The following is a 26,247-nucleotide window of genomic DNA, read 5'->3' on the forward strand; positions in this document are numbered from 1 at the left end:
TTTTAAGTACAGGGTTACCTTGGTTCACTTCACGACCCAACAAATGCAGTGTGTGAATGCAGTGTATGTGTATGCCAATTCTGCGCTGGTATTAGTTAGATATACATTGTGTGAGATTTACCAGTAAGTACAAAAATCATGGTTGTATTAGACTATTGTTTGCATTTAATAATGCATGGCAATTTGTGCTGTTGCAGTAACTTTGTACAGACCTTTACATGTCTATATTATTGGTTAAATCTTTTTTAACACAAGTTGCATTGACGATGGCCATAAAAAAAGCCAAACTCAATAGGGAACTCCAACTTCTGAACCAAAATTTGTTAAAGAGCCCCACACAACACAGAAGCCCCTAATATACCACTGTAATTTATTCCTTTAAGTATAAATAAACATCATTTTATATGCTGAAATCCATCTGCAAAAACAGTTCATTTGAAAATTTTAAATCCAGGGGAGGACGGACTAAAACACTGATGTTATAAATTGTAACAACTTCTCCACAGCTTATAGACTGTATGCAGGAACTAAATAAACCACAACACATTGCACTGCAATGTTCCTTTCCTTATTGACATCACATGTGCAGGGAATTCTGGTATTTGGAGGATGCAGGCTGAAGTCAGACTGAGGGCAGTTGAATACTGTTTTTTTTGAGTGTCAAAGTAGTCAACCAGATCAGCAAGGGAACAGGGTGCTAGGTTTAGGCTGCATATTTTTTAATTGATATGTATTGCAAAGTTGCTTGAAATTAGGTTTACTTTTCAAAAAACATAAGTTGTGTTTGGGAGGCGTTCCCCTTTAATGGTAGACCTCTTTTCAACCTGGTATTTTGATGTTTCTGAAACAACATAAAGAATACAAGCAGATATTCTGCATTCACATACAAAGTATGGTTTTAGACAATGTGTTTTTTTTATTTGTAACAGTAATTTGCTGAGGTGACATTCTTTTCTGTGGACCCTCAGTGGGTTTTGGGAAATAGAAAAATCAGCACTATATTGGTCCATTGGATGCTTTGGAGTATTGGAGTTTTGTGGTGCTCTCATTAATTAATAATGCAGTGCCTGATGTTTGTGAAGCTTTCACAAACTTGGCAGGAATACTTCCTGACTCAGTAGAGCTTACAACAACACTTCATTCCCTTCATCTGAGAAATTTGATAGATCAGTGATTACAGTAAGCTATAAATATATGTATCTGGAACTCCTAAATTTGCATGTTTAGGCTTTTTTTTAAAAAAAAATACAATTATGTTTTTAATTAGCGCCACTCGGAAGATTTTGCATTTGTTGCTCCTGTTTATATCAGGGATTGTTTTTTTGCAGTTCAAGACCTTTTGTCAAGGATCTGGTTATGACCCTGCTTATGTCATAGCAATTCACGCGCACATTGCTATATCAGGAACTGAATGCCTAGTATTAGTAGTCCAAAGTAATATTTCAGTAACCACTAAAAATAGGAAACCCATGCAAAGTACAACTCTGAGCAAGTTTACATTTATTTTCTGTTGGGATTTAGATTCCTTCAGTGTTTTAATTTTTTTGGGTAAATTATGTTATTTGGAGCCCAGCCTCTTCTACATAGGACACCTGTACAAAATCATATGCCACTGATAAAGCCATTTGCACTTGAAATTCAGCACTGGTAAAGAAATAAACACAACGTTATATTTATGTTTGGCAACAACTGTCCAACAACATGCTTTTCTCTTATAAGCTAATTTCCTACAAACAATATGTAATACGAAATATTTGACACAAAAGCAGCATAAAAGGCTGGTGGTCACATTTAATTGAAAGTATAAGAAGGGTCAGGGGGCTGCAGAGCAGGGCAAGTGGCCCCCAAAAACACTAGTTTGACATGAACCCTTTCACTCACATCTCATACTGTGTTTGATATGCAGTTTTAAAAGATGCCACATTTGGTGATAAAATAATTCTTATTTCAATAGATATGCCTAATTATCTTCAAGGCGCCAGAACTGCTGCCATTAGGGGAATACCAAGTGGAATAAATGTGCTTGCCACGCTTTAATAAGATGGAGAATTTATGTGCCCGATCAACTGTTTAATGCCTGATAGCATCATTATGGCAAGCTAGAACACTGGAAATGCAGACAGCAGCACAGCATGGAACTGTATTTTTAGTATAATACTCTTTTTTTCCTTTATTTATTCTCTTGGATCTAATAGAAAAACCATTAATAAATCTAATACTATCATGTAATTGTGGAAATTATGGAAGTTATATGTAGATTATTTTACACTACTAAGTACAACAAGGATTGCGATTATCCTCACCGAGCCAGAAACGGTAGGAGAGCTATAATTTTCATAATGGAAATAAATGTGTATTATGTATTGGTGTGAGTCCATTTGTTGTCATATGTGTTTACTCTGGAAAGTATTTACCATGAAAATGTGCCATGCTTTATGACTTACTTACCCAGGGCTTCTCCACTGGTAGACATCAGGCTTCTGAACTGCTGACATTCTGCACACACCAACACACACTCCCCATAACTACTGGACTCTTCACAGTGTCACTTTAAGCCAAGCCACTTTAAATACTCACTGCACAATTTCAAATATTTCATTGTGTTTTTTTATTGTAAATACTTGTACCTTATTGCACACTGTTAATATATTTAATATTTGTATTTTTTTTTTGTCTATGTAAAGTTGGAAGGAACACAGGTCAAAAAATTTCATTACGGTAATGATGCATGAACTTGAAACTTGAAAACTTGCTGGGTCTGACATTAGCCTAAGTGGCAACTTTATGAATTGGTAAAATCTATCACTAGATAATGCTGTAATAGATGAATAAATTTAAAACCGTTTACACAGCTATACAACTCAAACCTTTGCCTAAGATTAACTATAGGGCCCATTTATGGAGGGCTTGCTCCTATATCTTCTGCACTCTGCACCCTGTGCTGGAGTAAGTAGCCAGGATGCAGTGCTGTCAGACTCAGGGGAGCTCAGTTAGAAATGATATGCAATCTAGGGATGTGCCAGGGTACCAACTAAGTCCCACAATGCTGCATGCAGAGTGAGATTGAACGAGGTGCAAAGGTGCAAGAACAGTGTGCTTTTTAACTCTATAAGGATTAAATTATCAAGCCAATAGAAATTTTGCTTACTAGTGGATTTCTTTTGGTAGCAATAATGGACACAAAAATGTAGTGCCTCAGTTGATTCTTGGTTAATGAATATGCAACAATTCTTTATGAACCATTATACACTTTAGCATTTGTTGTGTTTAATTAACTATTGCCTCTTAAAGCCTATTAGGCTTACACTGCAGATCCTCCTTTGTTCCGGGAGCAAGAGGTTTATTTAGTGTATGGAAACCTATACTTTAATAGCATGTGGGATGTAATATCTCACAATTCAGCCCACATGTAAGCTGCAGGAATCCTCACTGTGGCACTTATAATTTGTAAGTAACACATTCTGTGTACAATTTGCCTGTTAAATCATTTAACACCCACTGAATAGCTGCCTTTTGATTGTGTATCTCTACATGCACTGGTTGGAAGAGGGTTTTTTAACTTTAGGAAATATATTACATGATCTGCTAATGTACAAGTTACTCAAAATGATGCCAAGGCCTGTTTTAGTGCCTGCTATTTGTTGGCCTTTGGTCAGTCCTACTACCCCCTTTCCAATCAAATCCACCTTACAGTCTAAAACTCACCAGTTCCCCTTTAGCTAGTGAAGTGCAGAGCTTTCAATGTGGGTTAGGTAAAGTTCCTTTACCAAGTTAATGCAAGGGAAAAAAAATACCAAAATTCGCCAGCAGCTGGTGCATGGTCTATGTTGTTTTCTGTTGTGTTTTGCTGGCAAGTCTTTCAACTCTAGCACCATCTAGAGTAGGGGTCCTCAACCTTTCTTACTCATGAGCCACAGTCAAATGTAAAAAGACTTGGGGAGCAACACAAACATTATAAAAGATCATGGGGGTGCCAAATAAGGGCTGTGATTAGCTATTTAGTAGCCTCTATGCATAAACTTGCCACCAAGCCAGGAATTCAAAAATAAACATTGAGTTGTTCTGATGATGACATTTTCTGTGTCATTATATCTGTTAACATAATGTGCGTAGATTTCTCTCACCCTGATTGTCCCAGTTATAATGTTAGAAATATGTAAAGGCTGAGTGTTGATTTAGCACATGCCAGTATGCTATTGGCCTAATAATAAACTGTGCCGTTACAAAATGTATCTATTGACTGTAACATCAGAGGGAGACAACTACAGCATTATTAAGTTACAGTTTTGACACAGGAACAGATCCTCTTCAACCACCCTGTGCAACAACCAGTCATAAAAAAGGATATTAATGAGTTGGACAGAGTGCAGAGATGTGCAACTAAACTAGTAAATGGGATGGAAGATTTAAACTATGAGGTTAGACTGTCACAGTTGGGGTTGTTTTCAGAGGGGACATGATTACTCTGTACAAGTACATTAGAGGGGATTATAGGCAGATGGGGGATGCTCTTTTTTCTCATAAAAATGTCCAACGCACCAGGGGCCACCCCTTTAGATTGAAGGAACAGAACTTTCATTTGAAGCAGCATAAATGTTTTTTCACGTTGAGGGCAGTGAGGTTGGGGAATGCCCTTCCTAGTGATGTTGTAATGACAGATTCTGTTAATGCCTTGGATAGTTCTTGAACAAGCATAATATAAAAGGCTATTGTGATACTAGAATCTACAATTAGTATTGATGTTGGTATATGTGGTTTATGTATGTGAGTGTATAGATTGGTAAGTATAGGTTGTGTGTGCTGGGTTTACCTGGAAGGGTTAAACTTGATGGACTTGATGGTCTTTTTTCAACCCTATGTAACTAAGCAACTATGTAACCTGTCACGGTTGCTACCTACGGTTACAGCATGAAATGCCCAAATGTGTGTTTTCTGGCAGGCAGCATGGAGGATTTTGATTGTTTCTCTGCTGTTTTAAATACTGTATGCCTGTAGAGAGCTGCCCGGTCTAAGACTAGCCTAACTCTTAACTGCTTGTGGCTCTTAAGTGCTGGACTGAAGAAGGCAAGGATTGTTTGCATATTTGTCAATTCTGCTCAAATTTGACTGTATGAATTTGAATTCAGCACAGTGGTGTGCCTTAAGCACATCAGGCCTCCAGCAAAAATGTTATGTCTGAGGGCCCAGAGCACACCCTAAGACCCCTGTCTGGTTCCCAAGAGCTGGCCACCCACTGCAGTCCACAGCAAATATGCAAGTGGACGGGGCAGTGAGTGGGAACTACCATACAGCAAAGTCCTGTTCCAGGCCTTCTTGTCCCCATGCCCCCAAGGGGTCTGCTGTATGTCAGTTATGCCACTGATTTAGTATTTGTCCAGATCTTTTCTGGAGGATTTGATATTCAGCCAATGCAAACAATTATGATTAGGCTCATGCCTAAAATTCTTGTGATAAACTGTAGGGGGCACCCTATCCCATACAAAATATAATTGTTCTGATATTATTATGTTCTGTTTGTTCTGTATGTCAGTATGTGCCCATTATAACCGGCACTAATCCCCCTCTCTGGAGATATAACCTACTTCATCCTGCACTAACAATTTTAACTCAAAGCGAAAGATGTCCCAATAGAGAGCATCAGTCTGGTACCAACATTGTAGGTCGTTTTGCTTTACCATATAAAATATCCTTAGAACTATTTGGTTAAGGCTTATCTACATGTGTTTAGCTATATGAATATTGACATATTTGTTATTATTTGAAATATTCATCTTTGTAACTAAAGACTAAAGGTCCCATAAAATATTCAAATTTCTTTTAATAGAAATGTATATTCCTTTGGTTCTGTATTGAGATTTCATCTGAAATAATTGAAAATGTCTACTGTAGTAACAAGACAGGAATTTTCAGAGATGGACCTTGGAAATGATCCCCTGTGTTCCAGATTGTCACAACCATGTGCTAAAGAGCTTAAGATTTTTTCTCTCCTAATAAATACAATTAGTGTTAAATGGGATTGCATGAAGAAGGCACTAGTTTTTGTGTGCTGAAACAAATAAAAGGCATGTGTAACTCTGCTCGCTCCTTGCTGCTGCCTTTCATTGCTCGGTGCTTTTTCCTCCTTTGTGAAGGCAGCAGATCCTGTTGGTAATTGGTTGAATCAGATTTAACAATGCAGGCAGATAAACATTTGTGGCAGCCGCTGCCATGGCAACGTCACAGTGCTTCTCCTCCTATTCCCCCTCCCCAGTCTCCAATCTAAGCAGCCAGCGACACAGTGGTCCGTGCTGTGGAGAGGGTTTCATGGCAGAGATATTTTACTGGAGAAATTATTAAAAATGATGAATGAAGACACTGCTCAGAAAACAGATGGAGGGGAGAGGTATAATGGAGCCAACCTGAGAAGGAAAAGACCCAAAAAGGTAATGGCTGGAATAATTGTAAAAGCATGCTTTCCAAGCCTGAACAGAAGGGATGTAAGCAGTGCCATTCCTCTAGGCGTGTCAGTTTCAGGCATATAGGGATCAGTTTTGTAACTTGCACCTACTCAGGGAGAGCGCTGGGGACTATCTTTCTGTCATTATAGCGAAGCGAGTTCTACTTATTTACTTCTTCCTATATGCCATAAATGTGCTTGTATCTGTACAAGACTACTGTGAATGAAAGTATCAGGCTGTCTGTAGAAATGGCTGATCTTTGGCTTTATATAGATAATACAGCTTGTAGGGCTGCTGTAAGGCTGCTGATGTAAACAGAGGACATGTTTGCTTTTTTTTTTTTTACCTTGAACTGGGTTTTAATCAATTTTATTTTGATTATGTTAACAGTTTTGCTGTGGTTTTTATGGCTGTTGAGCTATAAATCAAGAGTATTTTTCTGTGCAATATTGTGTCATGTATAATATTATATGTGGGAACTGGTGGTGGAGTCTCATTAAATGGAAAAATATTTGCAGTGGCTAAAAGGCTTGTGGGTAAAATTTCAATCTCATTAAAAACCTAATTTTTTAAATTATGCTGAAATGTCAAATCACTTTTGTTATTTTAAGTAAATAATAAAAAAAAACCTGGATAGCCACACCCAGTAAGACACGAGTCTCCAGGCTGCTGATGGGAGAAGATAAAAACATTAGGCACTATCACACATCCAGCAGCGTTCCAATTCATTGGCTGCATATACATCATTAAATTGAACTAGCACATCAAAGACAATCATTTCAAAGTGTGTTGTTTTACCTGTGCCATTTCCTCTTTATTTATGTGGCATGCAATTTTCTTTGAGTAGATGATTTTGCTGAGCATTTACCTGTATTTACCGGCAGATTAAAAATATAGAAATGAATTGGTATTAACAAATGAGTGGCAAGTGTTTGCTGAGAGAGTAATTGAATCTTTCATTCAGACAGGGAAGATTCTGTAGGTTGCTTGACATATGGACAAGCAAGTACACAAGGTCGTATAACAGTCATTCTGATCAATAAAGGACCATAGCTGTGACGCTTCATGGAAAATGCCTGCCTGTTCCTTTAAAAATAAACAAACACATTTTCCAGACCTGTATTTTGCAGCATTTGCCTTATTCCTATTTTATATTTTAGCAGCTTTCCGCTCTATATAAAGGTTGTGCTGAGGATATCCATTTTACTTAGCAAATGAAAAACAATCATAAAAAACTCACATTCTTATTGACTAGTAATCTCTTGTGATGCTTCACTCTTTCGCAAATATGAGGGTGAAAGGCCTTGCTGGGGAGTGATACTGTATTTCAAGAATTAGTGATGCTGGCATATCTTATTTATATATGTGACACAATTGCTTTTATCCCAACCATTTTATTACCTTCTGCATCTTCTTGCTTTAGAGGCTTTAATAAATGAGCCAAAGAGAGAATTCTGAGCTTCCTGCCTTTTTATATTCAATCACCTGTACTTACACTGCATTGCACATACTGTATAAATATATATATACTATGTAGTAGCCTGTTGTGTCTGTGCAAGTAGATAGAGATACATGATGATCTTGTGGCATCAATGTTGTAAGAAGGAATGGTTGTTATAGTAATAAATGCAGCAGTTAGCTAGTATGTAAATTACCTATTTCCTTTAATGGAACCCAAAAACATTAGGTCATTTTGTAATATAATGTACCTTATAACAGGGCCGGATGGGCTACTTTATTCTTGCATAAGTTGCATTTAAGAGGGAAAGTTAAGCAGAATCACTGTGGGTTCTGCCAACCTACAACTACAAAAGCAAGTATCTGCTCAGTTATCCACAAATAAATGTTCCCCAGCATCACTTTTTATCAGGATCACTGGTGCATGCTCTCATTGTGGGATACATTGGGTGTCTTAGTCACTCCTTTTCTGTGGGCATGAGCATTTGAAAAAAAATAAGATTTTTTAGCTCTTATTTTTTTAAAAAAGAACTATAAACGAGGCCATGCATTTCGTGTGCACCTGGCCTATGATAACTAGCAATAGGAAATGGAAAATATTCTCACCTTATTCTGGTCACAAAGACAAATGACTCTATATTAATAAGTACCGTACTTCCCATATAAACATAATGATAAATCAACTGAACTCTCGCTTTCAACTGGCCCATTCCGAGCTTTATTACATTGGTTTTGTCTAACCCATAAGACCTTGAAGTTAATGGGGATTCAGGGGCTTTTACTCAGCTGATTCTTTGATTTTCTGCAGCACACTGCATAACTACATAAATGCTTTAAGGCATAGTCAGATGAACCAGCTCTGCATTTTATTGTTGTTGGAAGTCAGCAAAAACTGATCCCATAAGTCCCTTTGGAAGCAGTCACGTGAGCAGTCACTACAACACTCATAATTCAGTGATTCGTTTACCATCCTGGCCCCATGAAACAAGCATGTTGTCAGAATGTCCTGTATGTTTTCTTTAAACTTGACCATAAAGTATTATGGCCTAAACCATAGGAATATTTCAAAATTTTCTTTTTATGTTTTAACTGGCACCACTGGCATACGGAGTGTTTAGTCTGCTCAGTTATTAGTAACTCCAAGGGAAAGGAACAAAACACTAAAGTTCACCCTCTGTTAACTTATCTGGCATTCACCTGCCCGTTGTAGCTTAAAATTGCTTACCGTTGTGTTGTGTGTGAGTGAGTGCTAGTGCAGCTGCACACAGAAGTACTAATCACTGCAGGGATAAAATGCCTTATTGCTTTACATGAACATACAGATGTGTATGCAAACTTAAACACTATACAGATATTAAAGAGCAAATTATCATATTACTGCTAGTGTTCTTGGTGAAAATCATATGATCGATACTCTGGTGGTTTTGTATGAGCACAAAGATATAGATGTGTGCGTGTTCTCCTTTTTACTTTGTTTTTATTTGCACATTTTATTTTAGCTCTAGTATTCTATTTTGGGGATCCTTTCATCTGCTACATCTCATAATGCTTAAATCCTTGGATAGAAGATTTCTGGGTGAAAGGCCTTACTGCTGAATGTTATCATGTCAGGAGCTGAAGTTATGTGTTCCTTTATTGAGGGTGCAAGGAATTAAGAGCAGCAGTAGGGACAGTTACTTATGTTCTTTAAATAAATGAACTGGTTGTCTGCTTACACAGCATTTTGACCACTATCATATAACCTGATTTAGTGGAAGCTATACAAGCCTGCATACAAGGAACACCACATATAGTTTTGTTGTGTCTTATCAAAGCTGCTTCTCAGGATGGTTGAACCCTGCCCTGTCTTGTTCTTGAGATCACCAGAAGAACAGATAACTAGAATAGAAGTAAAATAGAGGCAATTCCAGGATGTAACAGAGCCAGGGACTATAAGGCAATAATAGAGGACTACAATAGAAATATTTAGGAATAAATAGATTATCTGTGTAAAAATGTGAACTCTGAAATCACCTTTTTTTACTAAACGGGTCTGACAGTGGATTGTCAGCAATACTGTTTTCCTAGTCATTGGATGCGGCTTGTTTTGGCATCATCAGCATAGCTGGTCATTTTTCAACTCGGCGGGAGGTGACAAAATATCTGACATTAGTTCCACTAGCTTAGACGGAATGCAACTTTCCATTGTTGTAGCAGGTCACTCTGAGTCGGGCATGGAAATGAAAGCTGTCAGGCATATTAAATTGGTGTAAAAAATCTGTTCTATATGACTGTAATATACTATGAGTTTTGCATCCAATACTGCCATCAGCACCTGAAGGCGCAGGCTGGAGCACAAACATCTGCTCTTACTCAATTAATTCATCACTGCCTGCACTTGGCAGAGCTGTATTCATGAGGGGCAGATGGGGGGGAGGCAGGTATGTGAATCCAATGCCACCCTCTACGCATACCCAAACTTGACCGTACTTCAGATCAGTGCAGTGTTCTGCACCGGCAACAAATGTATAATCCAACATGAGGTCCAGAGTCGGATTGCCCTGGATGCAAGTTTTTTTTTTCTGAATGAATACTTAGGGCCTTGATTTTGTATCTTTTAGAACTGTTTATGCTGAAATATGACATGACTATTTAAAGGTGATGTAAACCTTTCCCCATGCTCTTGTCATAAAATTGCAGAATATGAATCAAAAAAATAATGACATGTGCCAGAGTTAGTTCATCTTTGAACTAACTCTGGCCCATGTCTTTTTGATCTGGAAGATACATTTATTCTTGAGTTAACTTGATGCCTACATTGCTATGCTTCTATTTCTATATATCTATATAGCTAACTAATTCATTACATGCAGTTGCAGTTACCAGTACAACTACAGACTTCTCTCCCATGCAGCCATAAGCTGTATATTAGTTCAACTTTCCTCTTCACATTATCCTGAGAAATGTGCTGTAGTTAATTAGAATCCTGATGACTTGAAGCACATGGCTGTGGATAAAAACAAGGTCAAGCAGGGAGAACCGGGCTGTAAAGAAGCCAAAGTGTTGGTTACAACACCTATGAAGGTCTGACATTGGCCAAGGTCAGAGTTGTGTCTGGATTAACATGGGAGCACTGTTAAAAACAGTGCTGAAATACACCAGATATCACAACTTTAACTATTGTTTACAAATAAGTGTAAAATGTGGGGTTGTAACTCGGCAAGGCCTACGATTCATGAAGCTATTTGTAGCAGTTACTTTGTTTGTAGCTACAAAAATAGACAATACTCATAATTGTCTTTACAGGGATGTGTGTTATAGCAGAGGCAGTTCTCGGTATTGTCTATGGCAGGGTATTTTTGGCATTTTGTAGCCATGACAAGTAGCTGCTACTATGTAGCACTGTTTGCCTTAGCCCAAAAGGTTGTTTAAACAAGTCTCTGTTCTCTATGTTCCCTCATAGTGGCATCAAAACCAGCTGTTAGCATTGTTCAGTTTCAAGAGGTTAATGAAGTTAAGCATGCAATGATTGCTAATAGTCTGGTTACTTATAGGAACCATACAAAAAAAGGAACTTAATTTTGAACCATTAAGCAGGGGTGCAATGAGGCTGTGACCACAAAATTCATATACACAACAACAAGAGGTCCTCTGCACCAAAATATAGGACATTTAGATATTTTGTGCATTAAGCTACTAAGAAATGCCATTCGCTTTAAACAAAACAGGGATTGTCATCCCTGGTCTGGCCAGTCCTAAACTTACTTATGCGAGTCATTAAGTATTCTTTATTATACATTTTCTACATTTTACACAGGTGCTGAGTTTTAACATTGCTTTCCTTCATTAAAACTCCCAAATGGTTGCCCTTTTTATTGGCCACGACTGGGATCACCTGGAATGTTGGGAGTCACTATCAGTATTATATTTTATATATAAAGAACAAATAAAGTGCAATTTACTGGGGGTGGATATTTGTTAGGCACCCCCCATGAATATGATCATTTCTTCACTGCATTGTCCTGATAGCATGGATAAATTCCCAGTCTTCACTCAACTGTGCACTTACAGTGTCCATTACATTGAAGAGAATTGCTGAGGCATTGGCAGTGCTGTGAGACAGGGATAGTACCCCAAGCCACTATAAGGTTAACAGTTATTTTCACTGGAGGGGGGCTAACTAGTTGGTACCCCCAGTAAAGTTCACTTTGCTTTCATTTTAATCAAATAAGTAAGGAAAGATGGGGTATGTACTACAGACCACCAGGATCAATTTCACCAGAAACCAAATAACGTGCTTGTATGTATGGAGTGGAAACCCACACTACCATGGGGTGTACATACAATCACATACATACAATCACATACATACTTCTTGCAGATAGTACACACCACTGAGCCACCATGCTGTCTGCTTAACATTTACCTTGATTCCAGGGGAAGGTAATGGTTGGGAAGGGATAGAGAGTAGGAAAAAGGAATTATAAGGGTATAGAGGATTATAACTATAGCAAAAATCACAATACCCCACAAAGCATTGCTAGAGCCTGTTATTTTTAGCAATGGCTTTACCTTGAAACAAATTAGTATGATGAAGAACTAGTATGATGCTGACAATTTGAAAATAATGACCCTAGCAACCATTGAGAATACAGGCTGGGGAAAGACAGAATAAAAAGGTGACCTGCCCCTTTGGTTCCTGTGTCATCCTACACATTATTTGTGCCAAATTTATAAATCTAACCGTATATAATAAAATGTATTATTTCAATCCAGGAACTGAAAAGGTCTGTAATAAAATATCCCTCTGGTTAGTGCCGTGCAGATGTTGTGCTAGTCCTGCGTATGGAAGCTGTAATTATGTATCACAAGTTGCTAAATATGTTTCCTGGGATACAATCAAAGTAGGCAAAGCCAGTTTTTTACACTTCTTTTATCAATGGTGAATTGCAGTGTGCATCAGGGACTAATCACACATGCTTTGTATTTTGTATCTCTCTACCCCAGGGTTAAACCCATACCAATCTCATTGACTCTGTGTGGACGGTTTGTTCTTATTGTAAGAAGACCTTTTTGTGAGTGACCTTCCACTGAATATGTAACAGGCTGTCTGTGTAAGGCATTGTGCTAAACACTTGGTCATTAATTGGTTCTGAGCCAGAATATAAATGTTCATTAGCAATATCTAACTGAATAAGAGCCGCTCACTTAATATCACTGATTTCATTTCAGAATTTGCCAAAGAAAGAGATGTTGTTTTGATGATGGAAATAAAGATTAATGGATTTTTAATTTTAATTATCTGTGCTGTAATTAAAGCAGTATATATGTCTATGCTTTTAATACAAGGGGGATATATGAAGTGCTTTTTTAGTTGTTTAGGAACTCTGATTTTGTTGTTATTTACAACTGACCCTTTTAGTATGACTTCTTGGGGAAAAAAATATTTTTTTAAGCAGGGTTTAACTGTTAATTCAAAAATGTCCCCCTGAAATTTTGAGTAGAGCGTGAGATCATAGATTATCATGTGCAAACAAAATTCTTACTCACGTTTTTGCATTTATTAATGGAAGTAAGAGCTGCCATAATGATCACCTTTGCTTTTAATCTATCTAATGCTTGCTTTAAATCAAGTTAAACTTTATGCTACCTGCATGCATTAAGATCTGTATTTTTTATTTGATTCATTTAGGTTTAGTGCCTTCAAAACAACAGTGTTTAGATTTTAAAGAGAAAGTGAACCTCCAATCTGTGATTGGTGATCATTAGCATGTGCGCTGGCACAGGACCATAGGTCACATTCTAGTGTCCATGCAAATTCTTGCTGACCACCAAGACCAATGCTGGGAGCAGAAGTGATTCAGCCATAGCAGTTAGAAGCCAACACTGCTGTGCTATTATACAGTCTGGCATTCACTAAGGTGGCACTTTTAAGTTGTTAAAGTTGCGAGTCATGTGAGGAGGGAATATTAGTATACGGGTAAAATGAAAGAGAGTCATATGATAATCATCATTTTTAATGCTAAATAGATGGGACAATGTATTGCTACAAAATAGCTGTATTTATATCAGACAATGTAGGTCATTAACCCTATCACCGTATTGTGAAAATGAAGCACTATGGCAAATGTGGTACGCAATATATAGGAATATAATAACAATGAAACAATGAATGGAAGAATTATGTGCATTGAGGACAATTTTTCATTTCTGCAAACAGTTTTTCTTATGTGCAAATCATTTTTCCTTCAGGCACATTGTACCCCTTTTCTGCCATGGTTCTTTGATCATTCTGTGCTGTGTGTTACTAGTAAAGAAAATGTGGAGCCTTGATCAAAGAGCAGCCAGAAAATGCAAATTTTATGGTGTCAGTACTCAGATCCCTGACATGCAATTACAGTCTTGAAGAATATTACATTGTCAGGTGCAATTTTTTGTTTTTAGATTTGATATCCTATTTGTAACTCTTACATTCCCTGAAGTCAGTGACAGGTTTCCCTGCGCTACTCAGTGTCAATGCCATGTGTGCCATATCCATAAAAGTGTGACTAATCAGTCATGCATAATAAATAGCTGTGCCACCAACTCTGTAATTGTAGTGAAATGCTTCTTGCCATCCCTAATAATGAGTTAAATGCAGGAAAACAATGTTAGATTGTAGCCACGGGAACAGATTTCTTCTAAATAAAACAATGAAACCTTTTTTAGAAACTGCAACAGGCCAAAAAAAAAAATGTTGGCTTCTAACCAACATTGTTAATACCCTGAAGTTAGCCTTGCTTAATGGGTTGGAATGGAATGTACCTGTGACTTTGGATGCATGTGTTTGGTAGGGAAAACATATCGTTCTCTGTGTTCTACTATTCATTTACTCTAATGATGGACAAAGGGACCAGTCAGTTCCTTGCAGGAAGCCATTGACCTTGTCTTGACTGTGCTGATATTTGCAGCCCTTTCTGGTCTTGGCAAGGTAGATCTGCTCAGAACTGTGATGAAGTGTCTACTTGTTTATTGACCTAGGCTAATGTGACCATTTCTCCTTTATATATTTAAATGGCTAACAGTTTTTTAACTTGGTAATGTTCACACACCATGTGCCATGAATTGTGTTGTGCTTTCAATAATCACGGTATATAAATCACATTCCGATAAATAGAGCATAAGATTAGTCTTTTAATATTTTAATAAATCTATTCTATAGCATAGTGCACTGTTCTGATTTTGTTGAAATGCCAGTCCCCTTCAGGCAAAATGTGTATTAAATTCAGTGAGCACAGAAAGCAGTAGAGCTTACTGTTATATTACCATGAAGCATAATGTTTAGTTAAACACCAGATGGAAAGAACATTGCTTTTTCTCTAATAGAAATAATGATGTTATTATTAAACCTCACCACTCCTAGGAAATGATCCCTTGTATCACTTTCATTTCAAGCCTTGTGCCAGAAATGCCAAGGGGAGATGGAGAATTCTGGTCTCATGTCAGGCACATATAAAGGAAATCTTTGGTAGACTCAAAATGTTATGAATATAATGTTACTTTTTGAATATTCACAGAGGATGGAATTGTAAATGTGCTTGGCTGCAAGTTACTCAGCGTACTGTCGGTGCAAATAAACAGAATCCCAGTGAGGGGAAGTGCGCAAGCTCTAGAGTTTATATTGGGCTTTATATAAAGGCTTTATATAAAGACATAATCAGTGGGAGTTAAAGTTTGATAGCATTTTTTCTTCCACAGTATTAAAGAATGGTCTAACTGAGGTTAGCTTAAATTTTTCAATAGTGTGTATCCAAATAATTTCCAGTTTTACACTGCTGCATGTGCTATATAATAGCAGGCTGGGGTTGTAATTTGGTTGATTCGCTTCCTATTTTATATAGTAGAGTTCTACAAAAGAAGTAGATTTTCTCATACATGAGGATATTGGACTTTCCTAAGGTTCATTGTTCTGTAGAGAGACTGATAAAGCATTAACATAATGAGCAACATCTTGTAGATGAGATTATTCATAAGTAAAATTCGTTAAATGAGCGACCATGCATGTAAAGACCCCAGTCAGGAAACCAGTCAGGAATCACATTTTCTGCCTCTTTAGTTTATTCGTTATTGGCAAGAATAGATAGTATTGTTCATTTTAGCCAAACCAACCAACATTTTAAAACCTGTCCTTTTGATGAGGCAATATCCATAGTATAGGGTGTCCTTTTGAAAAGAAACTTTAAGAATTACAAATATTCCTTGAATTTTTTAGATCTTATGGACAGATTTATTGACTTTAGGGACATTTCCCCTTTGCCCGATCTCTACTTTTAAAAAAATGTTCCGCTGATGTTTTTTCACTGGCATTTTCTTGATAAAACATCTTGAAAGCTCAGAGGTACAGGGAACCATTCTATTCAATGGGCACAGCAGCCATTACTTAATGCAACAGAAAATACCTGAAACTGATGCTCACAAATATAAATGCAGAAAACTTGGGATTTCTTACTGTTGAGAGGGAATCTTCATTGAAATGCCTTTTACTGCAGTTGAAAAGGGAAATTAGAGGTGAAATAATGGTTTCTGCAGGTTCTATATTTGGCTACACTATCATGTAAAGCCTGGTGTATTTAGTAAAACTGCTGAGTCTGCTAGTTGTAAATACTGGAGATCAAGTGCAAGAAAAAAATGACCTATAATATTGTCTGTGCAGTATTTCTTTTTATTTACCACTTTCTTAGGCAGGGGCAGAGTGATTCTGGGTCCCATTTCTAGAAACACATACTGTAAGACAGCAAACAAAGGTTGCTACTGTACCCCTATAAACAACAGGAGGATGTTAGCATTGTTTAATAACACCAGCTTGTTGTTAAAGGGGTAGCTTACATTCAGCTTTTAGCATGTAATACAATGGCCTATTCTTAGAAACTTTTACACCGGTCTCCAGGGATCACTGACCATGGCAAAAAAAAAATAAATGTTGCTCTGGATGTCTACAGTACAGTTGTATTGTTATTGTTACTTTTCATTACTTTACTATGTAGTACCTGTCCTATTTATCTTAAGGTGGCCATACACAGGCAGATTTAAGCAGCCCATTTAGGTCGTTCAGATCAATTGCTCCGAAAAGGCTTTCCACCAGTAACAATAGGAGTCTCAAGTGGAAAGCCCTTTGCATTGCTACATTAATTAGAAGTGGCGAGAAGTTCTCTCCTGCATGCAACTTTGCGCAACTGCCAAAAAAGAAGTGAAGCAAAGGGATTTCCATCGGCAACTCCAGATTGATTTGTTCGACACAATAGCAGAGATCTATCGCGGGCTACTCAACCGCTGCACGGGTTCTCACCCTAACAATTCGTCAGCTTGTCTGCCTGTGTATGGGGCCCCTTTGACAGGCCTCCGAGATCAATATCCAGACCAAAATTGGCCAGATGTCGATTGGACTTTATGATGAAGTACTTCATCAGCTAATCAATCTCCTTCAATCAGCTCCTATTTCCTTCATTGTAATGTAATTTTTTTGTCCTATGGCCTTGAAGGATATGCATATTGGGGGGAAAGATCTGCTTGTTTGGCAACTTTGCCAAAAGAGCAGATCTTATAGTGTATTGCCATATTTACAGTTTCTCAACCTCTTCCTAAGTGCTAGGGTAACTTGGACCATAGCAACCAGATAGCTAGCTTTCACCATTCCAATCTGAAGAGCTACTGAACATAAAGCTATATAATTACATAAAAAGACCAGTTGCAAATAGTCTGAGAATGTCACAGCCTAAAAGTGAATTTATTAATTTCTATATATGTCTATTCTTTATGTATCATTATAACCTTTTGCCTAGCTATTATTATCCATCTGAATTATGTTTGTATAATTGAACCAATAATTATCATTATGTTTATTTCCAATCCATGATTTTTATCTATTAGAGAAATTTGTATTCAGAAGAAGTTGGTTTATGTTACTAAAATTCTGTTAATTGCAAATAAAAAGGCGCAGTATATCCAGGCACAATCAGAAATATTTGTCTGAAAAGCAAAGTAATAAGGGAGTGATGCAAAGCAGATAGTTGCAGAGATGCCTGACTCACTAAATTATTCATATTGGCCGGCATTAGGCCAAAGGCTTTAGGGAAAGGATGACTTTCTGCATTGATTTTTTCTGTACCACGTGAGACTTTTTTCACTAATTTCTATTCGGTTTCTCTTTTGTAGCTCTGTGTATTCCTCTAGTTTCTTTACATATCTAATGTAATTATGCAGAGCAATAAATCACAGCATTACAGTGCTGTTGTTTACTCATTTCGCTCAAAGGAAAGGGTTACATTTCAGCAAACAGGGCAGGAAAGAGCCTTTACTAATGCAAGGAATCTAATGACTGTGCAAGTTTAATCAACCCTCAGAGATGCTCTCACAAAATGAATCATGCCGCCGTGTGTTATTTTGCAGTATTTCAAATATTAATGGGAAATATTCCAGGCTAATTTGCTCTAAATTGAAACACAGCGTATGGCTGCCTTCCACTTCATGGAAATTAAGAGCTTCAGAAATATCACTTCTCTCCCATATGTAAATATGCCTTTCTATCAGTGTGCCACTGTAATCTGTATTCAGGCTGTTGTATAAGGAGCACATTTCAATATAACTTACAAGATAAAATATTTATTTTCATGCACATGTGCATATATATTAGCAGTTCTTAATTTTATTAGTTCTCACTATTAAGTTTAGTTAGGTTAAAGCAGATTAGTGGAATGCAAGTGTCCCACCACATTCTTTATTGGTAGTTTTGGCTCCCAAGCACCGTCAACATTATTTTTACACACTAAACAACACTCTTTTTACTTTGTACTACTAATTTTCCCTTGAACAAGGACCAATCATGTTAACTATTAGCTATTATTACATACCCAAAAATATTTGTAGTCAAAGACCTTCTAAAGTGATAAAGTTTTCTAAAGGTATTTATGTTCTTAAACAGAGCTGTATGAGTATGTCACTATAGATGTAGTACAGGTATGGGATCTGTTATCCAGAAACCTGTTATCCAAAAAACTTTGAATTTCAGGAATGCCATTTCCTACAGACTCCATTTTTAGCAATAATTCTAATTTTAAAAAAGAATTTCCTTTTTTTCTGTAATATTAAGTCAGTACTTTGTACTTGATAATAACTAATATATACCTAATCCTTATTGGAGGCAAAATAATTCTATTGGGTTTATTTAATGTTTAAATTATTTTTTAGTACACTTAAGGTGTGGCGATCCCTTATATGGAAAACCTCAGGTCTTCAGCATTCTGGATAACAGGTCCCATACCTATATTGGTATACTATACAATACTACTGTTCATCTGGAGGCCTACATACTTCCTATTGCCTTCATGGACATCTTGAGTGATGTTATCATTCCAATATAATAAGTCCCCTGTTTCAAATAGAAAGAAATTAAGCACTGATACATAAAGGCTACTCTTCAGATGCTACTACTACAAACTTGGAGTCCTTGGTTCTTCTTTTGGCATCCTCTGACACTAATATCACTAACAATGTAGTTTTAGCACATGTGGACTAGGTTTTATCATGGGTATGTGCCTATCTGTATGTGTGCAATTCCCTATGGGCTGACTCCAGAAGTGAGGATGCCAGAAGAGGTGTAGCTATGGGACTTGTAGGAGGATTTGCACCTCAGAATTAAAAAAATATAGTATAAAGGACACTTCTGCAATGCCATATGTAAAGGATATGTGTGAAGGGAAAGAAACTGGTACTCACTGAAGTTATGGATGTTTGGAGGCAGTAATGACCTCTATCTAAATTTGCATTCAGCCCTTACCGTATTTGTTGACTGCCATGGAGGCCAGATATATAGGTTGGGTTATCAAAGCAGAATATACCTGTATCTTATGCATTGTGCTGCTGTACACCTGCTAATGTATACTTTATAATATGTTCAATCTGGGGGCCGGTCACACAGTCTTTAGGTAGCCATGTACTATGATATGTCAAGGCAAAATATTTGTATTATGGTATTTGTAAATATACAACTTAATTCTAAAATGTACATACCTGAAACTTTGTATCCCCGCTGACCCTGAGATCCCAATATGTCTTTATCTCTCTAAGACTATGTGGCATGTTTTCAAGCATTCATGTGATTAATTCTCTCTTTATGTAGCCAGTTAAATACCTGAATTACAAATATCAGCATAGACACCATAGTGCAGTTTTTAAAGTCAATACATTTCTGTGAATTCATGGCATATGCCTGCATTTCTGTCAGGGCTGCAGCATGCTTTTACATGTAAATGCCGTCTCAGTAATATTTTCCCTTTAGGGCTCACACTAATCCAAGGTAATGAGTTTTCTTGCATCACTTTCAGTAATGACTCCATTCCATCCCCCACCTGCTCATTGGCCTGGCTGCTCTTCCCTTATTCATGGGACACCACAGGGGGGCTTAGAGCTGAACATCTTGTGGGATTCTGCCAGTCATTCCTGTTGTCTGTTATTTCTCTCCCCCAAACTAACAATGGCTTATGAGTGAATGTTTAATGTGCACTTCATCTGCAAGCAATGGTAATTCGGTATTCTAACAGAATCTATATAACTTGTTTATACATACAGTTTGCATTCACTGTGGTTTATTACAGGTCCATTAAAGCATATTGCCATATTCATCTCAAAGAGCCTATCTTTATTTTTATTTAATGGTGAACGGCCAAAAAGCCACATACCACAATAATTTCTGACCCTTTATTCTCCCTGCATTCTTTATACTATTGTGACATATAAAGGGACCTTTTGCATCATTGGTTCAATGAATAGGGCTTGCACTACACATACGTTTTGCCTATTCTTTTGAATAGGAAATATCTATTTTTTTTATTGGTTTAAACAATGCAATATTTGAAATTGAAACTAAGGTCAAATTCTACTTCCTGGTCCCAAACAAATTAGCAGTCCACTGAGAATCCCTTATATAAAAAGCTGCTCTAAAAACATAGCTGTGGGATGAAATACAAGGACTTCTCAGTGGGCTGCTAGTTTGTTGGACTTTGCATTTGGTATCAAAAAGTAAAATGTGGCTTTGGTTTTATTTTTCGAATGTTGCCCTATTTAGAGCAGAAAATAATAAAAACCATATATATTTCATAATTACAAGAATTGGCAAAGCATTCAGCACAATCCCATATTTATTGCACCAATGCTGAAAATGGTGTATACTGTCCCTTTAGATGATAAAGTGTACTAGACAAAAAACTTTTAAACATTAATTAGACCCAATACGATTGTTTTGCAACTAATATGGATTCATGGAACTTAGTTACCATTAAGTACAAGGTTCTGTTTTATTCTAACAGAGACGTGGGAAATAATAAAAAAAAAATAATATATTTGCTTGAAATGGAAATAGCCTTCCATTAATTCTAAGCTGTCTAGATATTGGGTTTCCAGAGAAGAAATCTCATACCTGTAATACATGTATGAAGCTTTCAGATTAACCATTTATTTGGTAAGAATAAGAGGAATCCATTTCTTTTGGTCACCATAACAAAATGGGATTCTCTCAGTGATTCGTTTATGATCATTTGCAGTGACTTCAGTTAACTGCTGGGATAATTCCCCTAGGAAAGGAACAAATACAAATCCTTGCTGTGTAATTTGGTGCTCAGCTGTTCCCTAGCTTGCACACCTGCCAGGCCTGTTAAGAAGAGAATGACTGAGCATCTGGCTGCTGTATCAATATGTCCATGAGCAGAATTAACACTGTATCAACACTATAACCACAAAAAGTCACATTTGCCAGTCTAGGCAGTTCCATTATATCTTTAAGTTGTTTTTTGACAAAGACATAAAGTGATGTTGTGATGCCTCTTTTCTGGCTGTATCACTGTCCTTAGAATACACGCTTCACTAAAGGACAAGTCAACCTAAAATAATTTTTTTTGCCTAATAAAAGAAACTTTTTTGCCTTTTTAAGCAACTTTGCAATATACATTCATTACAAATAGTGGCTTTTGAGTTATTTGTATATATAATTGCTATTAAAATATATAATTGTTATTAAAAGAAGTCTGTCAGTCCTTTTCCATTCTCTGCCCTGATGGCTCTGACTTCTGAAACAATGTAACACAAGGCAGCAGATTGAAAGACTTGGTAGCGGGAGGAGACTAGCCTTTGCAACATTGTTTAAAACTAAGACTTCAGCAAATGCTACTTTCAATAGCAATTTCATTTACAAATAACTTTTTAAGCTCTACATTTTTTCCAATAAATTCATATTGTTTCTTACTATAATGTTTCTTTTATTAGGCAAAAAAATATTTTTGGGGTACAGTAAGTCTTTCCCATATAAATAAACTACATAGTTTTGCCATTTTAAAGTTATTTACTACTGGAATTGCTCCGAAAACCAGTATCTGGTTCTCTCTTCTCTGCTGGCTCTGACTCTTGAAACAACATAGCAGAAGCCAGCTAATTAACAATGCAGGGAGTAGAACTGAGTTCTGCCACAAAGTTTTAGGAGTCATAACAAGAGAACAGAAGGTTATAAACAAAACAGCTCTCCATTGCAACTACATATAAATAAGGTGTATTGGAAAGTTGCTTAAAATTACATTTTCTTTCATTTTGGATTTTGGTGCAAAGTACTTGATCTGATAATACCTGCCAGCAGAGGTGGCCCAAGTCGGCTGGGTGCTCTAGGCCAGTGTTTTTCAACCTTTTTTGGGCAAAGGCACACTTGTTTCATGAAAAAAATCACGAGGCACACCACCATTAGAAAATGTTAAAAAATGTAACTCTGTGCCCAGCAGCAGTGCCCCCCTAGTACATTGGTGCCCAGCAGCAGTGCCCCCTAGTACATTGGTGCCAAGAGCAGTGCCCCCCTAGTACATTGGTGCCCAGCAGCAGTGCCCCCCTAGTACATTGGTGCCAAGAGCAGTGCCCCCCTAGTACATTGGTGCCCTGCCTACGGCACACCAGGCAACAGTGGTTGAAAAACGCTGCTCTAGGCAACACGCGGAGACACCATAGAGGAGGGAGCGCAGATGCCGTGCAGGGATCCCGGACTGGGAGCGGCACCTGAAGTACCTGCCTAGCGCCCCCTGACTGTTGCACCCTAGGCAGGTGCCTCTTCTGCCTACCCCTAGTTCCGACCCTCCTTGCCAGAATAAAGATTTCACATGACTATATTATAAATCCTATTGTTAATATTTATTTACACTTATACTGACAATAGCCAGATCTATCTTAGTATCTTATAAAGACTATTACCTGCTTCATATTTTTCAAAGGTACAGTAAGAACTAGAAAATGGAGCATTACATGGAGATGTCTGATAACACTGTAACAGTATACTAAAAGTCTAATATTCTGTACTATAGTCAGTTTTATACTAGAACAGGGGGTCTACAAACAGAGGCTCCTTTGAGCTACGGCTCCTAGCATGTCTGCGTGAAAATGTAGCATTATTCAGATATTAAATGAAACAGTCAGTATTAATTGCAAACATGGAACTTATCTCTGATGCACCGATGTTCCCTCTGTAACTCCTTTGCATATTTTCAAGCTTTAGGCTAGACTGCTGGTGTAGTAGGCAGCACCCCAGACACAACTCATTTAATATTAAGCAGGATCAGTGGAGCGTACAGCTCTGTGAATTTGACAGATTTCATTTGACAGCCTCAAAAAGGCTTCTGTGCAAGCTGGGCCCCCTCTTTGTCTGCAATGAGATTTATTCAGGTAATGACACTTAATAATTTAGGAAGAGCAGTGTTGTTGCATATCTGACAGGCTTATTTTCTAAACCTCTTAACTCTGGCGATTCTTAAACACACAAATGTGACTGTAGAGTATGCAGGGATTTTTTAAATATTTGTATACACACATATACACGATAGATAGATGATAGATAGATAGATAGAAACAATTTCAGCAATTTACTCTAATATTGGAGCTAGGTCTAGCTATTGTTTTATAAAACACATAATACAAAATGCTCCTGCCCATTGGCTGCCCAGTACATTTGTTATACAGGCACTATTATTTGAATCCACCATCCATCTTAAAAATAAAGTTATAGGTAATGATACCTACATGTCTACTTCTTTTTGTCTTATTTATAGGGGAAATAATCAAAATCAAAAGTGGTTTGACACTGTAGTCATGGGGGCATGTCATCATTCTTTCATGTAGAATTTGCTGGAAATGGAAGCCCCAGGGGTCCCAGGTTTTTGGGAATGGTGTTATTGTCCTGTTTGATAGTACCATATGCTGAATGTCCTATAATACATGTCAAATAGGTATTGGAAAAAGAGTTAAGATTCCCTCCCTCTCCCAGAAAAAAAAAGCTGAAAGGAATTACTCCAAGCAGAACCTAAATAATATATATTCTCTTTCTTTCATAAAAAAAGAGAGCACGGGGTCCAGCTGCAATGACAGATTATCTGTATGTGTCTTCTTTAAAATACCAATTTAAAAAAAATTAACACACATCAAATGTGCAGTGTCTCCACGTATACAGTATACACACACAAGTTGTATATATACACACACACACACACACACATATATATATATAACTTTGGAAAAATCGGCACTCACCAATCCAAAAGCAATGGCCTGGTGCTAACCCAAAGAATCCATCCAGCACAAATAGAAAGCACTCACGGCTTTAGTGTCCAATAAATCAGTTATTTATTAAAGCATACTATATATATACTGTATATATATATATATATATATATATATATATATATATATATATAGTATGCTTTAATAAATAACTGATTTATTGGACACTAAAGCCGTGAGTGCTTTCTATTCAACACATATCACAAATAGTGTCCAGAAGCCCAAAGGTCGCAACAACTATTATTTTTTGTTGATGTAAAGAAAGTAGGACAACTTTGCCTTTTAAAATATTTAATGATAATGGTTGTATTATCGTCTACCCTTCTAATGAACTCAACCATGGTTTTTCTGTGGGTTAGTGTGGTGAGCTTTGACTAAATTAATATATATCTCTGTGAGATATAAAGAGAAATAAAGCAGTTCTTTCTTCCTTCTGTTCTCCCATGGATACCTCAATAACATTCATTAGAAGATGATAGGTGTACATCACAGTGCCTGATAGTTTTGTCTTTTTAAGCCATCTTTTATTTATACCTGTGTTGTAGACTTTTAAAAAATATTTACTTCAGTTTCTCCCTCATTGGAAACAAGAACCCCCATTGGAGACAAGAACCAGTTTGTTTTGCTTGAATATTAAACAACAAAAATACATACATAAAACATACAGATGGCATACATGCTAACAGAGGCTGGACATAAATAAGGCCCTGCTTATTAGAGCTTGCAATCAAAAGGAGAAGTGTGAAACACTGAAATTGCCTGTTGGTCGTTGACACTTTTACAGATGATAGTCAAACAAGCAGAAAGGATTACATTTGCTGTGACCCAGAAGACACAGGTTGACACTTCATAAACCATTAGGAACATTGAAAAAAAATTCTGCATTTCACAGACATTTAAGAGAAAGTTTAGTTACTGTGACAGAAGAAATTAGTGCCCCTGCTGCTACACACGCAAACAAGAACAATACGGGCAACGCTAACCAGAACCAACAGCTCACCCACCATGTTGGACAAAGGAAGAAATGCACACATAAGAAGAACAGCAGACAGATTTAATAATGTCTTATTTATAAGCACTCCCTTCCTTATATGTGTAGCCATTCAACCAGGTTTGTGTAAATGATAAAACTGTTACTGAGAACATGTTTCCTACACCACTCACCAGCATGAGTCTCCCATGGGCCTTACAGATGTGGCTACAAGTAAGCAGCGACAGAGTGGGCCTCATTTAGTTACTGAGTGGGGTAATGTGATAAAAGACGCAACACTTGTTAAATACTATAGCCCCTATAGCAACAAATTTGCGATTCTCATTAAATGGTAATTTGATTTGTTTCATATATTTGCTTCTAAACCAGTACCTTTTGATTAGCCAGTACTGCACCTATTATTACATTACCCACTTATCATTTGGAGATGTTGGTTATGATCCAGTGGAGAACCTAAAATACCTAATAATTAAAAAGAAATGATTGCACATCTGCTACACAAATGGTGTGGGATGTTTTAATGTCTTTCAGTGTATATATGCTTTCATACTTGGGGCTTTTTGAAAGTGAAAAACTTTTCATTTATTTGTAGTGGCCTTTCATGTCAGTGTCATTTCAGGCTGCTTCAAATAATGTCCCAAACTTCATAATTTGGCCAAAAGTCCTATATATCGATCCCCAAATAGCTGTTACCATTTGGGAGTGAATCCAGTAAGTTTGTGCTCTCAGTCCATGTTCAGTACCAACTGTACTAAATATCTCATGGTT

The 26,247-nt window shown here is 37.1% G+C and overlaps 1 protein-coding gene across 16 annotated transcripts in view; it reads left to right on the forward strand.

Annotated features, from left to right (window-relative positions):
• ank2 (ankyrin 2, neuronal) overlaps positions 1 to 26,247 on the forward strand; it is a 284,604-nt gene that overhangs the window by 115,215 nt on the left and 143,142 nt on the right. For 12 of the 16 annotated variants that reach the window (XM_012969088.3, XM_018096204.2, XM_031902949.1 and 9 more), the window contains exon 1: positions 6,234 to 6,422. The exons of 3 other annotated variants lie outside the window; for them this stretch is intronic. In XM_012969088.3, coding sequence (XP_012824542.2) covers positions 6,339 to 6,422 — 84 coding nt within the window. In that variant the 5' untranslated portion in view covers positions 6,234 to 6,338. Of the gene's footprint in view, positions 1 to 6,233; positions 6,423 to 26,247 lie in introns of those variants that run through there. One more of the 16 variants, XM_012969090.3, reaches the window with a different exon arrangement.

This window comes from Xenopus tropicalis, chromosome 1 (assembly GCF_000004195.4).
Source record: "Xenopus tropicalis strain Nigerian chromosome 1, UCB_Xtro_10.0, whole genome shotgun sequence".
Lineage (NCBI taxonomy): Eukaryota > Metazoa > Chordata > Amphibia > Anura > Pipidae > Xenopus > Xenopus tropicalis.